The sequence below is a fragment of the Apodemus sylvaticus genome, chromosome 5, assembly GCF_947179515.1.
Source record: "Apodemus sylvaticus chromosome 5, mApoSyl1.1, whole genome shotgun sequence".
Classification (NCBI taxonomy): domain Eukaryota; kingdom Metazoa; phylum Chordata; class Mammalia; order Rodentia; family Muridae; genus Apodemus; species Apodemus sylvaticus.
The window spans coordinates 94,790,899-94,817,293 of NC_067476.1; the positions used below are offsets into that span (position 1 = coordinate 94,790,899).

General features: G+C 40.2%; 1 protein-coding gene across 8 annotated transcripts in view; it reads left to right on the forward strand.

Moving 5' to 3' along the window:
- Positions 1-26,395, forward strand: part of Slc12a6 (solute carrier family 12 member 6) — a 101,963-nt gene that overhangs the window by 57,629 nt on the left and 17,939 nt on the right. For 7 of the 8 annotated variants that reach the window (XR_007977911.1, XM_052183162.1, XM_052183166.1 and 4 more), the window contains 12 exons: positions 8,408-8,502; positions 9,413-9,544; positions 10,789-10,935; positions 12,030-12,084; positions 12,537-12,667; positions 14,576-14,817; positions 17,260-17,474; positions 19,426-19,584; positions 19,757-19,855; positions 20,109-20,166; positions 22,335-22,509; positions 22,749-22,867. Coding sequence is in view for 7 of the 8 variants with exons in the window: in XM_052183162.1 (XP_052039122.1) it covers positions 8,408-8,502; positions 9,413-9,544; positions 10,789-10,935; positions 12,030-12,084; positions 12,537-12,667; positions 14,576-14,817; positions 17,260-17,474; positions 19,426-19,584; positions 19,757-19,855; positions 20,109-20,166; positions 22,335-22,509; positions 22,749-22,867 (1,627 nt within the window). In the remaining variant the exon portion in view is untranslated. The remainder of the gene's footprint in view (positions 1-8,407; positions 8,503-9,412; positions 9,545-10,788; positions 10,936-12,029; positions 12,085-12,536; positions 12,668-14,575; positions 14,818-17,259; positions 17,475-19,425; positions 19,585-19,756; positions 19,856-20,108; positions 20,167-22,334; positions 22,510-22,748; positions 22,868-26,395) is intronic. The other variant, XM_052183167.1, reaches the window with a different exon arrangement.

Consider the following 26,395-nt stretch of genomic DNA (forward strand, 5'->3'; position numbering starts at 1 on the left):
AGGCTTTATATCAAATAAATTTATGTCCCTGTCATAGTGGTTCTCATCTATCATCCCAGTACTTAGGAAGATGAGGCATGAGGAACACGCATGAACTTTAGGCTAGCCCTATATAGACCCTATCTCAAAAATATCTGTATAAAATTATGTGTTTCTTATATTAGTATTTAAGAAGTATATAGTCATTTTAATATAAGAAGATGGAGCATTTAATAGGAAATTAAAAACTAATTGTCCATAACTAGAGTGCTCTTGTGTGCCCACTCATTGATTGCTCGGTGAGGGAGAACAATAAGACTGCTTTATATTTAACTGGACCAGTTGACAGCCAAGCAGTAGATTTAAAAGAATTTCCCGGTGGGCAGTGATGGCGCACGCCTTTAATCCCAGCACTTGGGAGGCAGAAGCAAGCAGATTTCTGAGTTTGATGCCAGGCTAGTCTACAGAGTGAGTTCCAGGACAGCCAGGGCTACACAGAGAAACCCTGGCTGGGGTGTGGGGGGCAGAATTTCCCTCATTTGAAATATGTGACCTATGAAGACTAACAGAATGAAAATATCACATTTTACCCCTCATAAAATAATGGATCCAGGCATTAATCATCAATGCTTGTTAATATCTCGAAAAGAAAGATAACCAGACAAAGTAAAGGATCACAGTGCAGTTATGCAGCAGTTTTTCTCTCCTCTAAAAATAACAAACGTAATGTGCTTAAGCCAATTCACAGGAACCACAGTAAACAGAACACAGCATCACATTAATGCCATCACCAAAATCAAATGCCTCAAAAACCCTAGGACATGTGACACGATTTCTTTCTTTCTTTTTTTTTTTTTTAAAGATTTTATTTATTTTAATATTATATGATGAGTACTCTGTACTCTGTAGCTGTCTTCAGACACACCAGAAGAGGGCATTAGATCTCATTAGGGATGGTTGTGAGCCACCATGTGGTTGCTGGGATTTGAATTCAGAACCTTCAGAAGAGCAGTCAGTGCTCTTAAGCGCTGAGCCATCTCTCCAGCCCCGTGGCACGATTTCTTGAAGAGGAAGAAAGCAGACTATAGCTAGAAGAAATAGAGCAGCCAGTCATAATATGCTCTGCCTGGCTGACAATGTAGACCAAAAGCATCCCTAGTGGGGCATCAGTCTGTAGCACAGTGTTGCCTGGCTTACCTAGAATGCATGAGTGCCAAGTCTGTCCTCATCACTGAAGAAAGAAACAAGCAAACAAGCCAACCTGGAAGCCTCATTCACTTCCCTTTCAGAAAAAGGTTCAAGAGAACAAACTCAATTATTAGCTTTTTCTTTCTCACTAGTTAAAACCTATATCTACTATATTTCTCAGAATACTTAACATACTTCTACTTCCAACATACTTCTCAGAAAATCTCATATTCTTCCAACTTTTCATTCACTTGAAATAAATAATTTTTACAGCATTTGAGACAATGTTTCCTGTTCTAGTAGATGTGGTTCAAACGGATATATATTAGAGGAAATTAAGTACTCTTAATGTTCCATCTCTGTCTAGATCAGGACAGCAAAGACCATCTGATAAGGCCAGGAGGCTAAAGAACAGTTTTGCAATTTATCTTGGTTCCAGAACACAATGTTACTGCTAATTGACAAGAGCAACACTGCGGAAATTGAGGCAAACAATAAAGATCTTTAAACAAAATATATTAGGTATATACTTTTTCTGATTACAGAGAAGAGAGGGTGTAGTTTGGTGAAGGTGTGGGTCAGTTTGTAGTGCACAGAGAAAGGGACAAAAGCAGGTTTTAGGACACAAGTTTTCAGTTTTCTGTTTCACAGTGCCATGAGACAGAGCAGCTTCCTCATGGTATCCATGCTGTTGGGGTGATAAATGAGAGGGAAGAAACGTGGCATTGGTGGTGAGATGCTGAAGTCAGGTCATTGCCACGGCCAGTGCAAAATGATCTTACTGTTCTGTATAATCCTTTCTTTTTAAAGATCTCTCTCTCTCTCTCTCTCTCTCTCTCTCTCTCTCTCTCTCTCTCTCTCTCTGTGTGTGTGTGTGTGTGTGTGTGTCTGTGTGTGTGTGTGTGGCGTGCGCATGCGTGCATGTGTGTGCACAGGGTGCCTGTATGAGATATGTACCTCACATCTGTGCCTGGTGCCATAGAGGTCAGGAGAGGGCATCTAGTCCCTTGGAACTGGAGTTAGAATTGTGAGGTATTTGATGGGATTACTGAGAACTGAACGCAGATCCTCCCCAAGAACAGTAGGTTCTGTTAACTTCCAAGGCATCTCTGTAGCCCCAGAATCCTTATATGACTTTCAAGGATCTTGGAATATATACTTGATTCTGAGTTCATGATAAAAAAATATTTTTACTTGGAATATCTAGAAATTTCTTTGTGTCTGACATTCCTGTATAACCTAGACTGTGACTGGTTTCCAGCCACCATGTTCTAGCCAAGAAGTGACTCATGCCTTTCAGTAAGATTCCTTCTAGTTTCATGTTTTCCTATATAACCAAAGCACAAATTGTGGTCCCCTCTCTGCAAAGCCTCTACCTTTCATGATTGACCTGGGTCAGGATTGATGAGGATAACTAGGTCTTGTAAACATCATAGTCTTTCTATGATGCAAAGTCTCTAGGGAAATTATTTCTTTTCCAAAATAAGTTAAGTAGTCAAACAAATAGAAGCTGGCACAGAAAAAGATTGTCTGACAGATAAGTTGACTCATCTGAGATGTGAGACTGGGGTATCCAAGCAGCAGTGGCAGAGTTGGACATGATGCTCCTAATGCTAGATTTAAAATAATAATAATAATAATAATAATAATAATAATAATAATAAAATGTATTCCTTAATAATTATCTAGAATATTTTAAAGAAATGTTCACATACCATGGGGTTTTTTTGTTGTTGTTTGTTTGTTTGTTTGTTTGTTTTTACTACTAGAAGTTTATCATTGGGTGGCAAGGGCACCTTGGATAAAGGTGCTTGCTGCCAACCCTGATAACTGGAGTTCAACACAGGGCTCCCATGGTAGATGGAGAGGCCTAACACCTACAAGTTGTCCATGGCAAGTGTCATGTGTGTCCAAATGTTCACAACACTAAGTAAATTAATGCACTTTTAAAAATCACTTTATTGGGCCAGGATTGTAATACATACCTTTAATCCCAGCACTCAGGAAGCAGAGGCAGATGGATCAGCAAATTCAAGGCCATCTTGGTCTATATTGTGAGTTCTAGGTCAGAGAGCTACAGAGTGAAACCCTATCTCAGAAAAAGGTGATTGTAATAAAGTCACAAATAAAATCATCATGTAGCTATACTAATGTTCATATGTAGACATTTGTCCAGTTCCAAGTACTATATATACATCCCAGTAGCCTTCCAAACACTTGGAATACTAAAAGTTCACAATGCTTCATGCATTTACTATCAATTACATTTTCATGTACCTGTCACCACAAAAATATGTGTGTTCATTTGTATTGTTATCTTGACTTTGTCCTCCATCTCTGAAATCATTCTTCTGCTTGTTCTTGTCTGTTCACAGTGGCATCTGTTGTTTTTATTTTATTGACAATATCATTTAGGTCAAGTATTTCTGTTCTTTTTGGGTTTTTTTTTCATTTTTCAGTCTCCTTGCCAGATTTTTCCTTTATTTTTTGAATTTTTACCTTCAATTTACTGTTGCATTCATTTTTGAGATTGTCTTGTTGAAATCTAGGATAGATTTCCTTAATGTGTCCATTTGTTTGAATCTTCTATGTGATCATTATTAAGTCTTTTAAAAAGTAAGACTTTGAATTCTTTGTTAGACATTCAACTATCTATATAGTGGTTCCTTCATTAGGGATTTAGTTAGTTGGGATGTGTCACAGAACAAAGCTATATCATAGTTTTTGTGTTGAATGCATCTCTTAGAGTATGTTTGACTTTCAGTTTTGACTTCTCCATCTTTGGACTATATTCTGTGGTGTTTCTGTGATTCTTCCCAAAGGGTTATCTGTATGAAATTCCCTGTGTGGACTGGAGAAATTTAGTGTTGTCAAGTGTAGTCACCAACATAATCCCTTAATAGCTATGTGGTAACAGGGTAGATCAGCACATGAAGAACCAATGCAGCCAGGTGGGCTCATAACCTCCATCATTGCCTGAATTCTGGGGTTCCATTAGAGCCAGGATAGCAAATAGCAGACCCACTGAGTCTGGGTATTGTCTGGGGCTGTGGCTAAAGCTGTAGGCTCTAAGTAACCGCCAGGAGACCACAGTAGTGTAGACTCCAGGTCCTGCAGTGACCACTGGAACTTCAGGATTCAAAACCCACACCCACACTAATATTAAAGACTTTTTAAGCCAAAGCCACAGTTTCTCAGGGGACCCTAGGCACTTAAGCTCACTGACCTCTGAGACCACTAGAGCTAGACTCTCAGATCGCAGTGGAGCCAGCGACCCTAGTCCCCCAGTGCTTCCTGGTCCTGCAGAAGACCAAGAGTGATAAATGCAACTTTTACCAGTAAAGCATGTATTTAAATTTCCCTGTTTTTAATTTTTTATATTATTTCATTTTATGTATATGGATGTTTTACCTACATATATACCTATGCACAATGTGTGTATCTGGTGCCCATGGGCCAGAAAAGGGTGTTAGATCCCCTGTCACTGTAGGTATAGGTGATTGTGAGCTGCTGTGTATATGCTGGGAATTGAACCCAGTTCCTCCGGAAGAGCAGTTGTGTCAACTCTAGCCCAACATTTCTCTGTTCTAGAAATGTCTTTTCATGTTTATTTGAGCCAGGGTTCTAACAAAGATCTTATCTTAGATTTCAGTCACATCAGAAGCTTTAATCTTAAAAGTTTACTCTTGTAGCCTGTGATTTACTGAAGAAATTATCATATTTCTGACTGTGGTGATTATATCTTTGGTTATGCTTACCCTGTATTGTTCTCTTTTCTTTTGTATTTTCTGCGTTTCTGTAGAGGCTTAATAGCTTGAATTCCCTTTCTTTTGCTAAGAATGCATAGAATGAACAGTATCTTGCGTTCACTGATGTTAGTATTGGTCAGCAGGCTCATGGTCACCATTTACCCACTGGCAGGTTATACTTCAGCTCTTTATCAGTGGTTTTCATAGCCATTGAGATGGTTGCCTAGATCTGTTATTTTAACAAAGGTTTGCAAACTGGCAAAACATAATCCCTTAATAAGGGATTCTTTTTTCTTTTCTTTTCTTTCTTTTTTTCTTTCTTCCTTCCTTCCTTTCTTTTTCTTTCTTTCTTTTTTTTTTTTTTTGTTTTGATTTTGATTTTGTTTTTGTTTTTTGTTTTTTTTTTTTTTTTTTTTGAGACAGGGTTTCTCTGTGTAGAAAACTGTCCTGGAACTCACTTTGTAGAACAGGCTGGCCTTGATCTCAGAAATCCGCCTACCTCCCAGAGCTCTGGGATTACAGCCATGTGCCATCACTACCCGGCTTGGCAAAGGTTTTCTTATTTCTTTTTTCTTTTTATTCGATATATTCTTTATTTACATTTCAAGTGATTTTCCCTTTCCTGGATTCCCCCCTCCCTGAAAGTCCCATAAGCCCTCTTCCCTCCCGCTGTTCCCCAATCCACCCCTTCCCATGTCCCTGTCCTGGTATTCCCTGACACTGCTGCACTGAGCCTTTCCAGGACCAGGGACCACTCCTTCCTTCTTCTTGGGCATCAGTTGATATGTGCATTATGTCTTAGGAATTCTAAGCTTCTACGCTAATATCCATTTATCAGTGAGTGCATACCATGAGTGTTCTTTTGAGACTGGGTTACCTCACTTAGGATGATGTTCTCCAGTTCCATCCATTTGTCTAAGAATTTTATGAATTCATTGTTTCTAATGGCTGAATAATACTCCATTGTGTATATATACCACATTTTCTGTATCCATTCCTCTGTTGCGGGACATCTGGGTTCTTTCCAGCTTCTGGCTATTATAAATAGGGCTGCTATGAACATAGTGGAGCATGTATTCTTATTACATGCCGGGGAATCCTCTGTGTATATGCCCAGGAGTGGTATAGCGGGGTCCTCTGGAAGTATCATTCCCAGTTTTCTTAGGAACCGCCAGACTGACTTCCAGAGTGGTAGTACCAGCTTGCAACTCCACCAGCAGTGGAGGAGTGTTCCTCTTTCTCCACATCCTTGCCAGCACCTATTTTCTCCTGACTTTGGCAAAGGTTTTTATGTATTGTTCCGTGTGTCATAAATTAGCTACAATGTGTTTCTAAACAACAACAGCAACAAAAAACACTAGCCTTTAGCTATATAATCATCCTCAAATGTTATTAGCACAAAACAGACAACATAGTTACTTGATTCTTGTATTATTTTTCAGTTGTATATATTGTTTCCTTAAAACTTGACAAAATTGACTTCTTTTTTTTTCATTTATTTTTTACACTCCATATTTTATTCCCCCCACCCTCCATCCACCCTCTGACTATTCCATATCCCATACCTCCTCCCACCCCCTGTCTCCATGTAGATGTCCCTACGCCCCCCCACCCTAAACTCCCTGGGGCCTCCAGTCTCTTGAGGGTTAGGTATATCATCTGTGAATGAATGCAGACCCAGCAGTCCTCTCCTGTATGTGTGTTGGGGCCTCACATCAGCTGGAAAACTGATTTCTTAAAACATACTATTTTGAATGTCTCCTGTGTCGTTCACTCCTTTCCTGCCCCTCCCCCACAACCCTCAGGAGCTTCCCCGTGGCAGCCTCTCATCCTCTCAGGTAGCCAGCTCATTTCTATGGTCTGCTGTCCTTCTGCCAGGCTCCTTTTATACATTTAAAGTAATATATGGTGCTTTCAATTTTCTTTATTTCTTATATTAATATCTTTTTTCAGTAATAGAAATCTTAGTTTTAAGTAACATTTATACATTTTTTCTTCTCTCCTGTCAGACTGCATTTATATAACTTATATACAATTTAAAAAGCTAAGGATTAGGAAGTACATAACACAAGCTTTGCTGTCTCAGGAGCTTGGACTCTTCCTTGTTTGCTTACAGCTAGTTCATTAGATTCCAGTTAGGTGCTTTCAACATAAAAATATTATGAAAGGGTTCATACAAAAATATACTAGATACTGACCATGAAGAGACACACCTATAATCTAGTACTTTGGGGGCTGAGAAAGGATAGTCAAGAGTTTGAAACCAGTCTGGGCCTCATGGTGAGCCTCTTTCAAAAACTCCTACTGACCTCCAGCTGCTCGGCTTACTGATAACAAAAGACTTCAGAGTGCTTAGCCTTAAACTGAACTTTTATATGTTTTCTCAAGGCTGGGGGTTTTGGTGAAGGGGGTGGTGGGACAGGAAGATAGTAAGATCATGGGTGGTTTAAAGGAAACTGTTTTCCAGACAGAAGTACATATGAACTGAGTGACTGATACAGTGTGCACAAGGTCTACACAAGCTCCAGCTAGCCAGAATCTGTCACAGGGGGGATGTGATGGGATATGTAATCCCAGCACCAGCTGAGGAGCTATTAACATTTAATGATTGCTGTGAAGAAGAGATTCAGGTCATCATTTAATGATGATGACCTTAATAGTGTGACTACACACCAGAGCATACCTTAATCCCCAAACCAGCTGAGCAATACAAACTGGAACTCATAGGAGAAAAGGTTAAAAGAAAAAAAAGTCTCAATGCTGAGTTGGAAGCAATGGGAGGGTTATATTCAAAATATATTCAAAATACATCCTGTGAAATTATCAAAAAACTTGTAAAAAACATCAAAGATTAAGTCCCTATTATAATTGAAAAAGCATCAAGAAGGAGGTCAGCCTCACTGCTCAGCAGGTACTTGGCATGCAACTCTGGCAACCTGCGATCCTCTACCCTACAAAGGTAGGAGAAGAGAATCAGCTCTACCAGGCTGTCCTCTGACTTAATGTGTACACTACACTCCTCCTCCTCCTCCTCCTCCTCCTCACACACACACACACACACACACACACACACACACACACACACACACGGATACCTGGCATCACATATGCACACACCACATGCACATACATATACATACATCAAAAACACAGCCTTGGAAACAGCTTTTTCTCCCATTATCAGCATCAACAGTTTGTAAAATAGCCCCTGTCAAGAACAGTATAACACACCAAGAAAGAAATACTGTGTGTTTTTATTTGTTGGTAAGTTCCAGGGAAGGGCCTCCAGAGGTCTCTGTAATTAAAAGAACTTTGTGTTGGTTTCTTTGGTTTCCTGATTGGCTTTTGTCAGAACATCACATTCTCCAAGCAGTACTAACTGAGGTCTACCACTGATGCTCAACTTGAATCTGAAGTGGTTTCTGTCAACACAGTTATTGGTGCTGGAGTCTTAGTACCCATGAAAAGCCAATGTTTTCCTTTCTTTTCAGATGACGGACATAAAAAAGCTCGAAATGCTTATCTCAATAATTCCAACTATGAAGAAGGAGATGAATATTTTGATAAAAATTTGGCACTCTTTGAGGTAATATTTCCATTATCTATATGTTTATGTGTAGGGGTAGAAGAGGGCATCATATTTCCTTGGAGATAGAGTTAGGGAAGCTGTAAGGCTCCCAGTGTTGGTACTGGTAACTGAACTCATGACTCTGGAAGAGTAGCAAGGACTCTTACTCACTGACTGAGCTGTCTCTCCAACCTGCACAATGAAATTCATCAGCCACTAGGAAATATGAAACTATCACATTTTCAGAAAAACATTTGGAAGCATAAATCATTATGTTAAGCAAAATAAGCCAAACTAAGACAGATACTGAATAGTACATGTTTTCTCCCATATGTTGTATGTAAATATGTATGTGTGTTGGGAGGGGGAAGGAGAGGGAGAGAGAGACAGAGAGGGAGGGAGGGAGAGGGAGAGAACACAGACTGAGAAGGGAGGAAGAGATGTTAAGGTGGCAGAGAAGTAGAGACAGGATAATAGAATACATGTAACAGGAAAGCAGAAGTGGGGACTAATTAGTGAAGGAAGGGAACCTCACCTCTTGAGAGGATCAGAGGGATGGCAGAAGACAGAGGAGGAGGAGGACAATGGGAACACAAGCATAAAGACATACACGTTTGTGTGAACGCCTGCATGAGTCCCAGGACTCTGTATCCTACCTTAGCTTGTAGCCCTAATTAGGCATGGTCTCTTTCTACCTTCCCCACCCTAGAGGTTGGACCCCGACCTTGAGCAAGCAGGCAGCTTCTCTCAGTGAGCTGTCCCCCTCAGCTCTGTACAGTCTTTCAAATGTGAAGAAAAATTGTCTCACTGAAGAATTTTCTTAAAATATTTATCTGTGAAAGATTTTATCATTTACTTTTCTGTTGGTAGAGAGTCTATTTTGTTGATGAATTTCAGTATCTTTCATAAATTATTTCTGGATTTGTAGGAAGAAATGGACACCAGACCAAAGGTGTCTTCTCTTCTCAACCGCATGGCCAACTATACAAATCTGACACAAGGAGCAAAGGAACATGAAGAGGCAGAGAACATCACTGAAGGGAAAAAGAAGCCGACCAAGGTGATGCCTCACACCCCAGGATAAGTAAAGACACAGCCGGTATATAAGATGATGAAGACATATCCAGGGCATCAGTCCACGCTAAGAAACAGTGTACTAAACGCTTTATGGACTCACGACAATTCTGCACATCGGCGTCATGGCCCAGGCAGAATGTTCAGTATCGGAGCTCCACGGGGGAAGCCGGGTCCCTATGCTCTTTAAGCTGCTAAATAACATTTTTAGTGTCAGTTAATGCTTGACCAAAACTTAAGCAGGGTCGAAAACAATGAGACTGACAAGGAAGGAATTTCCACTCTGGTAGGCTGGGCAGGGGAGGCCTCTGACATGGTGGATTTGAGCAGAAACCATCCAAGTGGTTAGCTATGTGACAGCACTGCAGGAAGAGGAAGAAACATTAGCACATCAGTGGGGTGGAGCATATCTATCTGGCTGCTCAAGCTGTCTGCCTGGTACAAGTCTTTTGAGGTTGTTTTATTTGATTCGGTCTTTTGAGACTATGCCTCAAAAATGACAGGCTGGCCTTGGACTTACTATCCTCCTGCTAGAATCATAGGCATGTACCATGATAATGATATCCAGAAATTGTTAGACTTTTTTTTAATACTACTATTTTTCTTTTTCTTTCTTTCTTTCTTTTTTTTTTTTTTTTTCTCTCGAGACAGGGTTTCTCTGTGTATCCCTAGCTGACCTGGAACTCACACTGTAGACCAGGCTGGCCTTGAACTCAGAAATCCACCTGCCTCTGCCTCCCAAATGCTGGGATTAAAGGCGTGCGCCACCACTGCCCGGCTACTATTTTTCTTATAATAAAAATTATGTCAATACACAGAGAGAGGGAGAGGGAGAGAGGAGTTAGGTCAGCTCTTTGCAAAGGGGCCGACTGGCCTGTAAGTTTTTATTCTCCCTATATATTTCATTACCAACTATTATGAAGAATTTGAACATAAATTCTCAACAATTTCTACAAGTCATCACTCCTTTTTAATGAAAAGGATTTTAGCAACTTTGAAGAATAGACATTTTTAGATTTTTGAATGTTCCATTGTTTAGGTATAGTAAAACCATCTGGGAAGTTATCCAGATTACACATGTATGTAGATAATAGAAGTATGGTGATAAAGTTTACTAGGAGATCTTAGAAGGTAATGGTTAACCTTCCCAACTCCTTGGAGACTACCGCGGCAGTCAGAGCGTTTTTTCTGGCTATGGAATTCCCCTTTGTCTTACATTTTTATCTTCAGAGCCCGCAGATGGGGACGTTCATGGGCGTCTACCTCCCGTGTCTACAGAACATTTTTGGAGTGATCCTCTTTCTGCGTCTTACCTGGGTGGTGGGCACCGCTGGCGTCCTTCAGGCTTTTGCAATAGTCCTCATCTGCTGCTGCTGTGTAAGTTGTGCACCGGCTCTTAGAGCTTTCCTGTGTCATTCCTGCTCCCAAGAGTATATTGACCTCCTGGGTAACAAGCACAGAAAATATGTGAAAAGGCTCCTGACCCCAACAGGAAAGAGAATTTTCATCTTAAAATCGAAAAAATTTTTCACTAAGCACCCATTATTCATTAGTTCTATATATAGCATATGGTTTCCTAGATTTTTGGAAATATTAAAACAAAATGCAGGTCTTAAAATAATCTAAAGTATGGATAATTTGAACATGAAAACACTGATATTGTAACAGAAAACATTACAAAATGCACACGCTATTCCAAATGTACTGAGAATAAAGTTGGTGGGGCCTTGGAAGGGTGAGGTGGGCCTGGATTGGGTGTGGCTTAGTTTGAGCTCTTTTTACCCCTTTCCTGGAAACCACTCAGTTTTCCCCAGGACTTGTCTCTCGCACTCTCAGAATCCATTCCGATTCTCCTTCACTTAAAGTGCTGTCTTCTATGTCTCATCCCTGCCCCCTTTCTTTCCACTGTCCCAGTTGTTTTAGTAACCACTACATCCTCCCCCTGCACTCACTATGCAGGTTAAGCAGACATAACTTATTAATAACTTAGGGGCACAGCCTTCCCCACTCCCAGTTTCTCAAGCTTGAAACTTCAAGGTCACATTTGACTCATCTGCCGTTCACCAGGGCCAATCTGTTGTCTCTGAGCTATTTCATATGCACCCGTTCCTTCTTATCCCCACTACCACACTGTTGGTTTTGCCTCTCATTTGCACTAAAGTAGTCTACCAGCTAGTCACTGTGCCTCCAGCAACTCTCTTTCAAGCCCCTCTGTACTGTGTTATGAGATAATGTTTTAATTTTCCCCCTAATGGTTCTTACTGTATTATTGACATTATAGCTAGTCTGTAGGCAAGTTTAGCCTACTTTGCAACATTAACTCTCCCTAGCTGTTCTTTTTGAATATGTTAGCAACCCTTCATAAAAACGGGTAAAGTAAAATGTTTGCTAAGTGCTCTGAAGTTCCCACCGTGGGAAAGCAGTACAGGAATGTCCACTTTACTCAGGAGTAACATTCTTCTCTTCTTCAGACAATGCTAACTGCCATCTCCATGAGTGCCATTGCCACGAACGGAGTAGTGCCAGGTCAGTAGCCGCCTCGAACTCAGAGCTTATCAGTGAGGAATCGCTGTGTTTGTGCCTTTCAAAGAAAGCAATGTGTTTATTCTGTTGTGCATAGGGAACCGTAACAGACACTTTCTAGAAGCCAGAGAGAAGAATGCTGTTTAGCTTAAGGTTTTGAAATCTCATTATTTTTAGACTACAATGCTCTAATTTCATCCACACTCTTTGCTTATAAAATGTTTTATTAGAGTATCTTATTTCTGTAGGAAGTATTACAGTTTTTTCCTAATAGTGATAAAATGTAGAGTATTGGACACACCATATTCCCTAACAAATCTGCTTTGTTACATTCAATTTCCCAAAGTCTGAAACATCTTTTTGTGCATATTTTTAAATTATTGCTTATGCTTTGTTTACAGTTCTTTTAGTGATGCCCTTATTTTATTATGTACACATTCTGTTTTGTCTTGTAGCTGGGGGCTCATACTTCATGATTTCCCGGGCCCTGGGCCCCGAATTTGGCGGGGCTGTGGGCCTCTGCTTTTATCTTGGCACCACGTTTGCAGCAGCCATGTATATTCTCGGTGCCATTGAAATCTTTCTGGTAAGTGATGGAGCAATTGTGGACTGCAGTGTAGAAGCTCTGTTTATTTTGTCCTTAGGTATCGAGGTTTCTGAGCTCAGGCAAGCATAGCAGCCACTCAGGGTGACTGCCTGGGGTGTCTGCTTTCTGCCATGCTGAAGCAGAAAGGTTGAGTTGTCCTTCACTTGCCTGTCCTTTTCCCTCTGACTGACTGTTCCCAGCTTTATCACCTCATCCAGGGAGTTCATATCTAAACACAAAAGACTTGGACATATGTCAATAGAAAAAAAGTAAAGTTTATTTTTCTATATTGTGTGTGTGTGTTTGTATGTGTGTATTCTAGTGTGTTGAATGCATGCATATAAAGGCCAGTGATCAACCTATTTCCTCACCTACCTGCTGTTCCTCAGGAGCCATCCAGTTTGTTTTATGAGATGGGATCTTTCACTGGAACCTGGGGCTCAACACCTTTGGCTGCAAATCTGGTCAGCTCCAAGGTTCCTCCTGCCTTCACCTCCCCAGTGCTGAGGTGAAAAGCACACACGTCCTGGGGGTCAAACTCAGGTGCTCATTCTTGGGCAGCAAATATTTTACTGGCTGTGTTGTACCCCGAGCTCCTCTTTTTATAACTTTATACCAATGAAAGAGTTTTTAATTTCTCTGTTCATAACCTTTAATCCCAGCACTTGGGAGGCAGAGGCAGGCAGATTTCTGAGTTCGAGGTCAGCCTGGTCTTCAGAGTGAGTTCCAGGCAGATTTCTGAGTTCGAGGTCAGCCTGGTCTTCAGAGTGAGTTCCAGGAAAGCCAGGGCTATACAGAGAAACCCTGTCTCGAAAAAAAACAAGCAAGCAAGCAAGCAAGCAAGCAAGCAAGAAAGCAAGAAAGCAAGAAAGCAAGAAAGCAAGAAAGAAAGAAAGAAAGAAAGAAAGAAAGAAAGAGAAAGAAAGAAAAAGAAAGAAAGAAAGAGGGAGGGAGGGAGGGAGGGAGGGAGGGAGGGAGAGAGAGAGAGAGAGAGAGAGAGAGAGAGAGAGAGAGAAAGAAAGAAAGAAAGAAAGAAAGAAAGAAAGAAAGAAAGAAAGAAAGAAAGAAAGAAAAGAAAGAAAGAAAGAAAAGAAAAGAAAGAAAGAATTCTTGTAAATGCAGATAGAATAGCAAATAGAAAATAAAAATAATCTATGACATAACATTTTTATAGACATTCTAGAGCCAAAAAATTTTTTGGTTAATTTGTAGCCAAGTATGGTACATAACTTTAATCCCAGCACTTAGTAGATAGAGGCAGGTGGATCTCTTTGAGTTCCAGGCCAGCTAAGGCTAGGTAATCAGACCCTGTCTAAAAATACATTATTAAAAAGAAGAAAGGAGGCTGGAGATAGGCCTTAAGAGCATTGGCTGATCTTGCAGAAGACCAGGATTCAATTTCTAGTTCCCACATAGCATCTCACAAGTGTCTGTAACTCCAGGTACAAAGGATATAACTCCCTCACACAAACATACATACAGGTAAAACAACAGTACACATAAAAATAATAAAAATAAAATCACTAATTTTAAAAAGAAGGATACAAATTAATGTTTTGGTCATTTTTTGTTTAGCTGTCCTTTCCTTCACAGGAAACTATTATAGCCCCTCTACTTGATCTGTTTTTGTTTTTGTTGTTGTTGTTGTTGTTTTGGTTTTTTGGGGAGGGTTGGTTTTTTGTTTTGTTTTTGGTTTTTGGGATTTGGGTTTCTCAAGACAGGGTTTCTCTGTATATCCCTGGCTGTCCTGGAACTTACTCTGTAGACCAGGCTGGCCTCGAACTCAGAAATCTGCCTGCCTCTGCCGCCCAGAGTGCTGGGATTACAGGCGTGCGGCACCACCACCTGGCACTTGATCGTTTTGAAATGGCCACACATCTTCTCTCCTTCTCTTTCCTCTTCTGACAGGTGTACATTGTCCCCCGAGCTGCCATCTTTCGGAGTGATGACGCACTCAAGGAGTCTGCAGCCATGCTGAACAACATGCGTGTCTATGGCACAGCCTTCCTGGTCCTCATGGTCTTGGTGGTATTCATCGGCGTACGCTATGTGAATAAGTTTGCCTCACTTTTCCTGGCCTGTGTAATTGTGTCCATCTTGGCTATCTATGCTGGTGCCATCAAGTCTTCCTTTGCTCCACCACACTTCCCGTATGTACCTATTTTGACATTGTCAGCATTGGATAGTTGGTGAGGGTATCTGGTGATGTGAACATTTCCACCAGAGTTTCATGGAGTGATTTCCTATTGGTCCAGTTTCCCAAAAGGAAGCTTCCTGACGTACTGTCTTGTTGACCCTCTTCTTCACTCCTGAAATGTAGACCTAGCAGTCGTAGCCATCATTAAGGTGCCTCTCTTTAGGTGTGCTCACCCCACCCCCTAATAATGATTGTGTTTATGTGAACTATCCATGAAGGACTTTGCATCATAGTCATTGCCAGCAACCAATGTTCAATTGAGTTTAAAATAAAAATCAATTCAAAAGAATCCTAGAATAGCGCTCTGGAGAGAGGACTGTGTAGTTAAAAATAATGCCTGATCTTCAGAGGACCTGGGTTCAATTCCTAACACCCACATGATGCCTCACAACTGTAACTCCAGTTCCAGGGGATCTGGTGCCCTCTTCAGGCCTCTACAGGCTTCAGGCATACAAGTGGCACACAGACATACAGGTAGGCAAAAACACCCATACATATTAAATCTTTTTTTAAAGGAGTTACCTGAATTGTTTACTTTAGTCTTGGTACTGTAAGTGCTAAGAGTTATCAGGTACAAAAGGAAATGACCATCTTATCCCATGGGTGTCGCCTGGACGCTTCATGCCAAACAGGTGCAGTCGTGAAATGATGGATTTGTGCAGCGCCCTCACTCCGACTCACCTACTGTCTCATGGATTCGTGACACCGAGGCTGATTGAAACTGAGTTACTTGTAATCTTGTTATAGAAGTTGTCTTTGAAGTCATATGGATTGGCAGGAGATCAAATTTATTGATACTATGCTGATTTAAAATAGGTTACAGGGAAAACAAAAACATTCTTTTCATGATGAGAAAGCCAGATCCAGCAAAGAATGGCTTTCCCCAAAGTCAGCCAATGGCAGGGCAAGAACATGGAACTTTGTGATTTCCCGATTGCTATTTGGTATTTCTTCTATGTGATGTCAGTAATAAATCCCACCATAAATTTTCATTTTTCTTACTTCAGGCCATAAATTGAAGATCTTTTTCAAAGCTATAAAAGTTTTAGATGCAACATTTTAGCTGTATCTCAACTCGGAAAATTCCATTTGCTTCAGTTCTCCTTTGGGGCTTCTCCACTTTTGTTTGGTTGGAAAAGAAATCCCAGTGCAAGCTATTTTGTTATTTTTTTTTTAATTCCAGCATAATATGTTAAAAAAAAATCAAACCTTAGAGAAAACCTGAAACAAAACTAGGATTGTTGAGGGTTGAGCCTGAGTGGTAGGTGGGTTGGCTTACTGTGTCCGTATGAATCGCTCCGCAGATTCTAGCCACGTTTTTGTAGCTCAGAAGTGTTCTACTCTGCATCTATTACTCCATTCTTGTCTATGTTTCTAGGTAGTGGAACAAAATAAAGCTGCGTCAATATTTGTATTATCCTTAAATTTCCTCTTTACCACTGGGTCTAGGTTTGAGGTCAAAATCAGTTTTCTCTTGGGCCATAGAGGGATGTGCTTTGAGGTCTAGTCAGGCTGTCATATATCAGTGGCCAGAAGACTTGGAAGACCTGGCAGTCCCAGGAGGTCATGACAACCGAGCCTCTTCACATTTCATTTCTTACCTTCTTTCTTTCCCTTCCCCCCCTCCTCTGTCTAGAAAGAAAACAAGCAAATGGAAATATGGTCATTTGGACATTTTTTAAAAAGCAGAAGTTCTCTGGGGCTTTATTATTGTTGCTGGCAGTGGGGATTGTGTGGAAGTGGGGCTGTAGTGGTCCACATGTGTGCTTTTGTGTAAACCAGAAGATAATTTCAGGTGTCCTCTATTGCTCTCTAGAGTGTATCGTTGTTTGCATTGTTTAGCTAGACTGACTGTCCTCCCCTCCCCCATTTCCAGTGCTGAGATCACAGGCATGTATGACCACACCAGGCATTAACCTGGGCGCCAGAGATCTGACCTCAGTAGCTCATGCTTCCATAGCAAGAATTCCAACCCCACCAGACCACCTCCCTAGCCCCTCTAGGATTCTTTTGGGTCTACATATGGATGAATAGCCAAATATTTTTGGAAGATAATGAAACATAGTTTGTTTGTACAATTCTTGTGTTTGAATCATATCGCCTACATCTGTCATTTATATGACTTTGGTCTTGGGCATAATACTGAATCCCTGTAATCCTCAGTGCCTCCAGCTACATAAGATAAATATTAAAATATTGTGAGATGTGTGAGGGTTACACTGGCAGAAAATACAAGTCACCTCAGTTGAAGGTGCTCATCCTTTTCTACCCATGGCAGTAAAATCTCTGAACAATAACATTTTTATCCTTTACTAACCAGCTTTTTAAAGTTAGTTTTCCCTGTTGTTTTTTCTCTTCTTGATCTTTCTCTTCTTCTCTGTTTGCTTTGATTTAGGGTCTGTATGCTGGGTAACCGCACCCTGTCATCAAGACATCTTGACATTTGCTCTAAGACCATGGAAGTGAGCAACATGACGGTACCATCAAAGTTATGGGGATTCTTCTGCAACTCAAGTCAGTTTTTTAATGCCACCTGTGATGAGTATTTTGTTCACAATAATGTCACCTCGATCCAAGGCATTCCAGGGTTGGCTAGTGGTATCATTACTGGTAAGTTAGAGAGTTTAACTAGACTCGGTTTGTTTTGTGTTGTTTCTTCTTTAAGGAGAGTAGTGGGAAATAAGCTTTCCCATCTTAGATTCTTCATCTTAAATCCCTCCTCCTATTTTTTCACTTTGTATTATAGTATATTAATTACACATAAAATGAATTTATATTTTATACATGCACCTTATATTATTTTGATCATATTGACTCATACCCATTATTCTCTTATTTGTTTGCATACACACTAAATTTCATTATAACTGATTATAGGTTTATGGGTGGTATGTTTATAACAGCATGGGTACCTTACAGTGGCTACAAGACTGAGGAAAATGTCTCTCGCTACCACATTAGGTGGGTATAACGCCTCATGAATGGGTGGAGTCTTGTGAGCTCCCACCTTCCTCATATGACATATTATTAGAGCCTGTCTTGTGAAAATCTTGTGCAAATTGTCAGAGATGCTGTGAGTTTAAGCATGCCAGAGCCACAAGAAGTTGTCAGCATTCTATAGGATTTCTTCTCTTCCTCTGGATTTTCCATTCTTCCAGCCCCACTTCCACATTGTTCCCTGAGCCTTGAAGGGAGTGATATAAATACCTTTATGACTCAGCATAAAATAGTCAATTCTTCTTACCACTGTGACCAGTTGTTAATGATTTTCCACAGGGACCACTGCCCAGTGTAAAAGAGAATATCTCTGACACAAAGCCGATGGCAGCACTGATACCTAAGCATAAGCGTAGCTGTTTAGGCCGTTGACAGCCACAGCATGTCCATTTAGCAAATACAGGCAGTAGCTTCCCCACTCGAGCTGATGACCTAGACCTTAATTAGTGATGGTTATGATTGCATGCTAAGGGTTGAACCTGGGGAATGTGTCTGACAAGCATCACAAGCTCTGCCATGGAACTACACCCCAGCCCACTGCTTGAGTACGTCCTATTGAACGCAGCATGGATCCCATGTGTATTCACGGATGACTTTAAACTCAGAATCCTCATGCCTCAGCCTCCTGAGTACTGGCAAGATTATAGACATGTACCACCATGCTTTGCATATTTCCATTTTTCTCTTAGTGAAATTATAATTAGAGCTTCCCTGCAGAGTGCAGCTGTTAAAATTTGCCCTTTTTTGAGAACAGAGATGGACAAATGACTTTCTAGCATGGGGTAAGATAAAATATTTTGTGAATATTTTTATTTTGCAATATTCCTCAAGCTATTTTTTGAAATTCCTGGGCTTAAGCAATCCTTCTGCCTCATGCTCCTGACAAGCTAGGACTACAGGGATTTGCCTTTGTGTCTGACTTAATGTACTCCTGAAAAATTGCCAGTGATCTTCCTTCAGTGATAGCTAAAATAGAACTGTTTTAATGTCACCAAACACACCTGTTTCCCTACAACTACATTTCTGAAATTCTTTCCTTGAGTGATGTCCACCTTAAATGTTTTATCCACAAATTGCCTGCCCATGAAGCAAGTTCATACTAAGGGGTTAAAACTGCTTTGATACTAATCTTTTTTAAAAGGCTTTATATTAGAGAACTAATTCAAAAATAGGCTTTATGGGACATTTGATTTAGTCTGCCTGACTTTTACTAAGTTGTGTTAGAAAAGTTAACTACATTTATTGTACTAAGATATTTTGTAAATTTTTTTAAAACAAATGAGAAATATTATGTTTCATCCTATAATACTTACATGTGTTCATGTTAAAGAAACAATGATTCTTTAAAAACATTTAAAGAGCTGAGGTGGAGATGGAGCTATGTTACAGTACTTGCCTAGCAAGTAAAAGGTCAGTCTCCACTACAATAGTTATAACAATAACAGTAGGCGTCTCCGATTAAATATTGTTTGGGTAGGAAACCATGTAGTTGTATTACTCCCATATTGCTTATATCCTTATATTCTCTTTCTTTTTAACCACCCCACCCCTCAACCCTTTGCAGAAAACCTTTGGAGTAATTATTTACCTAAGGGTGAGATAATTGAGAAGCCATCAGCCAAGTCATCTGATGTCTTGGGCAACTTAAACCATGAGTATGTTCTTGCTGATATCACCACCTCCTTCACTCTTCTGGTAGGGATCTTCTTTCCTTCTGTCACAGGTAAGTGGGTAGGGCTGTTACTTCTTTCAGATGGCCATCAGCCACAGTGAGTGAGTTTTCTCAGGAGATAGAATTATGTTCTCAGTGTTCTGTTTAGCCCTAGTGTTCAGTATCGGTATGAACATCAGAGTGCCCAGAAAGCTGGGAAGTTAACTTGCTGTTTGTCCTCTAGGTATCATGGCTGGGTCAAACAGATCTGGAGATCTGAAAGATGCTCAGAAGTCCATTCCCATTGGGACCGTCCTTGCCATCCTGACCACATCCTTCGTGTGTATCCTTTTTTGGAATTTGGTTTGAGTCATGATGATGGGATACTGCAGTAGAACTAAGATAATGAGTACTTTTTATCTAGTGCCAGTGACATCTCTCACTATTGCTTAACTTGAAGAAGCCAGGCAGTTGGCTGCTTCATAAGCATCATCAGAGCATTTATGGAAGTCATGAATTCAGCAGCTCATTTACTGAGAGTGTAGCTACTACATAAAGCTAAAAGACAACAGTTTCCTTGACTCTCAATGTAACAGATTTAAGCAATGTTGTCCTTTTTGGTGCATGTATTGAAGGAGTTGTTCTCAGAGACAAGTACGTGTAACAACCATATGTGTCTGTCTTCTATGACATTTTGTCACTAGTGTCAACACAAATATCAATAAACCAGGTTATAACTAATAAAATAGAATATGTATACATTGAGCTTAAATGTGTGTGTGTGTGTGTGTATACACACACATATGTATATATATGCATATATAGAGACAACAGACATATGTATGTATATATAAATATATATACATATATATGTCAAACTGAATATATATATCAAACTGCTTATGTAGCGCATACAACACTCTAGGTTTGATTTTACCAATACAAAAAAAATGTTTAGAAAGGGATTAAAATATATGTGCATAATTTAGCCTATGATAAGATAAAATACCTGTGATTTTTATTTTTGCAATGTTCCTCAAGCTAACCTCAAATTTCTGAGATTAAGGATTCCTCCTGCTTCAAGCAGTAAATAACTAGTAAATAATAAGAACCAATGATATTTTGTAAAATACAACGAAGTAGCTTCTCCCTCCAAAAAAACCCCCGTGAACTTCTAGAAAGTTGTACAAAGGTAGAGCAAGTTAAGGAAACTGTGACATATCTCCAGCATCTGCTGTACAAGAGAGAGGCATCTATTTACTAACACTAGGCATTCTGAATGGAATGGAAACTAATTTTCTTCATAAAGACTTAGTATTTATTTTTTCGTTTCTCTCATGTTTTGTGAGATATTTGTGGACAGGTCTCTCCCTGAAAGCTGCTAATTCTTATATTTTCCACATCTGTTAATACCGTCACTTCAGTACCTCTCACTAAGGAATGTGTCTTTCTACCCTAGGTGTTTCCCCTCATTTTCATCCCTCATCCAAGTCATTTTTAAGCCCTGGGACTCTTACCTACTTCTCACTGTTCAGTGGTCCCATCAGTAGGTACAAGGTCCATACCTAAATAGAATGAAAGTCAATAGCCAACATCAAACTACATGGGAAGAAACTTGAAGCAATCCCACTAAAATCACACAGTAAACAGAGCTGCCCACTCTCCCTCGATTGATTCAATATCGTACTCAAAGTTCTAGCCAGAGCAATTAGGCAACAGAAGGAGATCAAAGGGATACAAATTGGAAAGGAGGAAGTCAAGATATCACTATTTGCAGATGATATGTATACATAAGTGACCCCAAAAAATCCACAAGAGAACTCCTACAGCTGATAAACAACTTCAGCAAAGTGGCTGGATACAAAATTATCTCAAACAAATCAAAATGTTTTGATATATTAATTTTTGCAGTTATTCTTAGGAATCTGCCTCAAGGAAAAAAATACACTCTGTATATGTGTATATTAATTACAGTATCTCAAATAATAGAATATTTGTACGAGGGGGCTGCAGTTGAGATGTAAAGTGAATGAATTAATGAAAATATCAATAGTAGAATAATGGATGATATAAAATTGTTTTAAGTAGATAGGAACATGCAAAGTATGTTCAGTTCTCAGCACCTCCCTGGAAGCTCACATGTAGTTTCAGCATCCTTCTCTAGCCTCCAGGCATCAGGCACACTGAAGAAAACGTAATGACTTAAACGACTACGGACCTCCTGCTTTGTGGTTTTTTACACTTCCAGTTTCCACCCCAAAGCAGATTAATTGCCATTACAGAGAAGTCTGTAAGTGACGCTTGGCTTGTTTTTTTTAACTGTACTGTTTGTTTTATTTTCTTATTATATATTAAGAAATATATATATATATATTAATATATATTAATAATTTTCCCCTCCACAGTGGTGATAGGCCTTGGGAATATGCTGAGTAAACAATATCTTATATCTCCCTAGTGCAGAAACTTACTCTTGAGACAGGGTCTTGCTGCGTGTCCTGCTGGCCTTGAGCTTACTGTAGAGACTATACTGGCCTTGAACTAAAAAATGTAGTCTTCCTGCCCTCAAACTCACAATCTTCCTGCCGTAGCTTCCTGAAAGCTGAGGTGACAGGTGTGTGCCATAATGCCTGAAAACTCTGTATTATGTTTTATGAAAACTTATGAAACTCTGTACCTTTACATTTTGCAGTATTCATGCGTGACTCAGCTTGAGACTGTAAAACTTCTAAGCAAGAAAATGTCACTGTGTAAATGTCTTCGTAACTTCAATCTGAAGTTGTTTTCAAATTAAATGTCTCCACTGTTTACCTCTTCCCCAGATTCGGGGACGCTGTGAAGGGGAACTTGGTTGTCGGCACCTTGTCCTGGCCGTCCCCGTGGGTGATTGTGATTGGCTCCTTCTTTTCCACCTGTGGGGCTGGACTTCAGAGCCTCACAGGTGCCCCTCGGCTGCTGCAAGCCATCGCCAAGGACAACATCATACCTTTCCTGAGGGTAAGTGAGGCTTTGCTGTGCCCTCTGCTTTTTTCCCTCAAGTTTTATGAAAAATGTTACCCTTTTCAGCTTTAGAAATTGGGAAATCATAAATGTAGGCACATCTAGAGTTTTAGTACAAGGCTCTCAAATCCTTTGTATGTGTTTACATATGATTGCTATGAAGTTATTTTTCAGATGTCTGAAATGGGCGCATTGTGTCAGAATCCCATGCCTGATGTTTTTCCTCATGTGTACAGGTTTTTGGTCACAGCAAAGCTAATGGGGAACCTACCTGGGCCTTACTTCTAACTGCTGCCATAGCAGAGCTGGGAATTCTCATCGCCTCCCTGGATCTCGTGGCCCCAATTCTTTCCATGTAAGAGCTACTTTATTCTCAACTATGGTTGCTTAATGATAAATAACATGATTTCTATTAGTCATCCAAAAGTAGTGATGATGACAGAGTTGACCAAACATAGGCTTCACTTTACTTAAAAGAATATTCCTGAGATGGGGCTGGAGATAGGGCTCAGTAGTTATAGCATGCCTGGCTCTTTCAGAGGACCTAAGTTGAGTCCTTAGTACCCATGTCGGGTGGCTCACAACCATGTGTAACCATTCCTAGAGACCTGACACCCGATCTCTGTGAGCACTCACGTGAGCACACACAGTTAAACCTTTAAGAGTGCTCCTGAGAACTTTTATAAATGTAAAGCTAACTTTTATAAATGACTCTGATCTTTATGGAGGGAGGGGTCCTACATGCAAGCAACTCGTATAACTTCAAAAGTTATTCGAGTCCCTACCTTCTTTCCTTCTGTTCCCCCCCCCCCCCTTTTTTTCATAATGCTTGCTTTTGAACCCAGGGCCTTGTATGCACCAGGCCTGTTCTCTACTACTGAACTACATCCTCTAGCCCCTGCCTTTATTTTATAAGTCACTAGCAATTGATTTCACTGTTGGCTTCTATTCTTTTACCTGTGAATTACTAATGAGTTAATGTCTACTTGACATTGTGAATATAAAGATATATAAGGCACACGGTCTCAAGGAACTGATGATAGGTAAGGAATCCATGAGTCCCCCATATAGTACAGTGAATAGAGAATGGTAACGGTAACTAACTGGGTGCCTCGAAAGCATGGCACATAGAGAAGAAGTTTCTGTAGGAAGTGGCATGTATCTCAAAGATAACTAGTTATTTGCTAAGCAGAGGAGGGTGTGTCTTAGTCTGCAGTTCCAGGGGATTCAGTGCCCTCTTCTGGCCTCTGCAGTCACCCTTACACATAAAGTAATACATCTTCACTCATTATGGTGTAATTTCAGCCTAAGAAACAGAAGCAGACAAATGTTTGTGAGATTTTGGCCAGCTTGGTCTATATATCTAGACTGTTCTAGGACAGCCGAAATTACATAAATGAGACTCTGTCTCAAAAAAAATAATGTGTGTAGTGGGAGGGTCTAAAAGTATTAAATGGACTCACCAGTGCAAGCTGCCTCCCTGCAGCCGGCCTGAATTCAAGGCCCATACCTAAACATAGTTAAAGCAATATACAGCAAACCGGTAGCCAATATCAAACTAAATGGAGAGAAACTTGAAGCAATCCCACTAAAATCACAAGGCTGCCCTCTCTCTCCATATCTTTTCAATATAGTACTTGAAGTTCTAGCTAGAGCAATTAGACAACATAAGGAGGTCAAAGGGATACAAATTGGAAAGGAAGAAGTAAAATTATCACTATTTGCAGATGATATGATAGTATACTTAAGTGACCCAAAAAACTCCACTAGAGAACTCCTACAGCTAATAAACAATTTCAGCTAAGTGGCAGGTTATAAAATCAACTCAAGCAAATCAGTTGCCTTCCTATACTCAAAGGATAAGCAGGCTGAGAAAGAAGTTAGGGAAATGACACCCTTCACAATAGCCACAAACAATATAAAGTATCTTGATGTGACTCTAACCAAACAAGTGAAAGATCTATATGACAAGAACTTCAGGTCTCTAAAGAAAGAAATCAAAGAAGACCTCAGAAAATGGAAAAAGTCTTCCATGCTCGTGGATTGGCAGGATTGATATAGTTAAAATGGCCATCTTGCCAAAAGATTCAATGCAATTCCCATCAAAATCCCAACTCAGTTCTTCACAGAGTTAGAAAAAGGAAGTCTCAAATGTATCTGGAATAACAAAAAACCCAGGATAGCTAAAACTATTCTCAACAGTAAAAGAACTTCTGGGGAATTAGTATCCCAGATCTCAAGCAATACTACCGAGCAATAGTGTTAAAGAATGCATGGTATTGGCACAGGGACAGGCAAATGGACCAATGGAATAGAATTGAAGACCCAGAAATGAATCCACACACCTATGGTCACTTGATCTTTGACAAAAGAGTGGAAAACATCCAGTGGCAAAAGCCTTTTCAACAAATGGTGCTGGCTCAACTGGAGGTCAGAATGCAGAAGAATGCGAATTGATCCATTCTTATCTCCTTGTACTAAGCTCAACTCCAAGTGGATCAAGGACCTCCACATAAAACCAGACACACTGAAACTAATAGAAAAGAAACTGGGGAAAACCCTTGAGGACATGGGAACAGGGGAAAAGTTCCTGAACAGAACACTTAGAGCTTAAGCTCTAAGATCAAGAATTGACAAATGGGATCTCATAAAATTACAAAGTTTCTGTAAGGCAAAGGACACTGTCAAAAGGACAAAACGGGGGGGGGGGGGAAGGGGAGTTAGAGAGATGGCTCAGCAGTTAAGAGCACTGACTCAGGACTCAGAGGTCCTGAGTTCAAATCCCAGCAACCACATGGTGACTCACAACCATCTGTAATGAGGTCTGTTGGCCTCTTCTGGTGTGTCTGAAGACAGTGACAGTGTACTTATATATGCATGAAATAAATAAATAAATAATTCTTTAAAAAAAAAAGACAAAATGGCAACCAACAAATTGGGAAAAGATCTTCACCAACCCTACATCCAATAGAGGGCTAATATCCAATATATACAAAGAACTCAAGAACTTAGACTGCAGGGAACCAAATAACCCTATTAAAAAATGGGGTACAGACCTAAACAAAGAATTTTCACCTGAAGAAATTCGGATGGCTGAGAAGCACCTTAAGAAATGCTCAACATCTTTAGTCATTAGGGAAATGCAAATCAAAACATCCCTGAGATTTCACCTCACACCAGTCAGAATGTCTAAGGTTAAAAACTCAGGAGACAGCAGTTATTAGCGAGGATGTGGAGAAAGAGGAACACTCTTCACTGCTGGTGGGATTGTAAGGTGGTACAACCACTATGGAAATCAGTCTAGCAGTTCCTAAGAAAACTGGACATGACACTTCCAGAGGACCCTGCTATACCTCTCCTGGGCATATACCCAGAGGATTCCCCAGCATGCAGTAAGGACACATGCTCCACTATGTTCATAGCAGCCTTATTTATAATAGCCAGAAGCTGGAAAGAACCCAGATATCCCTCAATGGAGGAATGGATACAGAAAATGTGGTATATATACACAATGGAGTACTATTCAGCAATTAAAAACAATGAATTCATGAATTTTTTAGGCAAATGGTTGGAACTGGAAAATATCATCCTAAGCAAGGATTGTGTAACCCAATCACAAAAGAATACACATGGAATGCAATCATTGATAAGTGGATATTAATTAGCCCTGAAGCTCTGAATACTGAAGATACAATTAGCATATCAAATGATTCCCATGAAGAAGGAAGAAGAGGGCCCTAATCCTGGAAAGGCTTGATCCAGCATTGTAGGGGAGTACCAGGACAGAGAAAAGGGAGGGGGAAAGACAGGAGAATGGATGGAGAGAAGAGGACTTATGGGACATATGAGGGTAGGGACTGGGAAAGGGGAAAGGGTCCTGGGT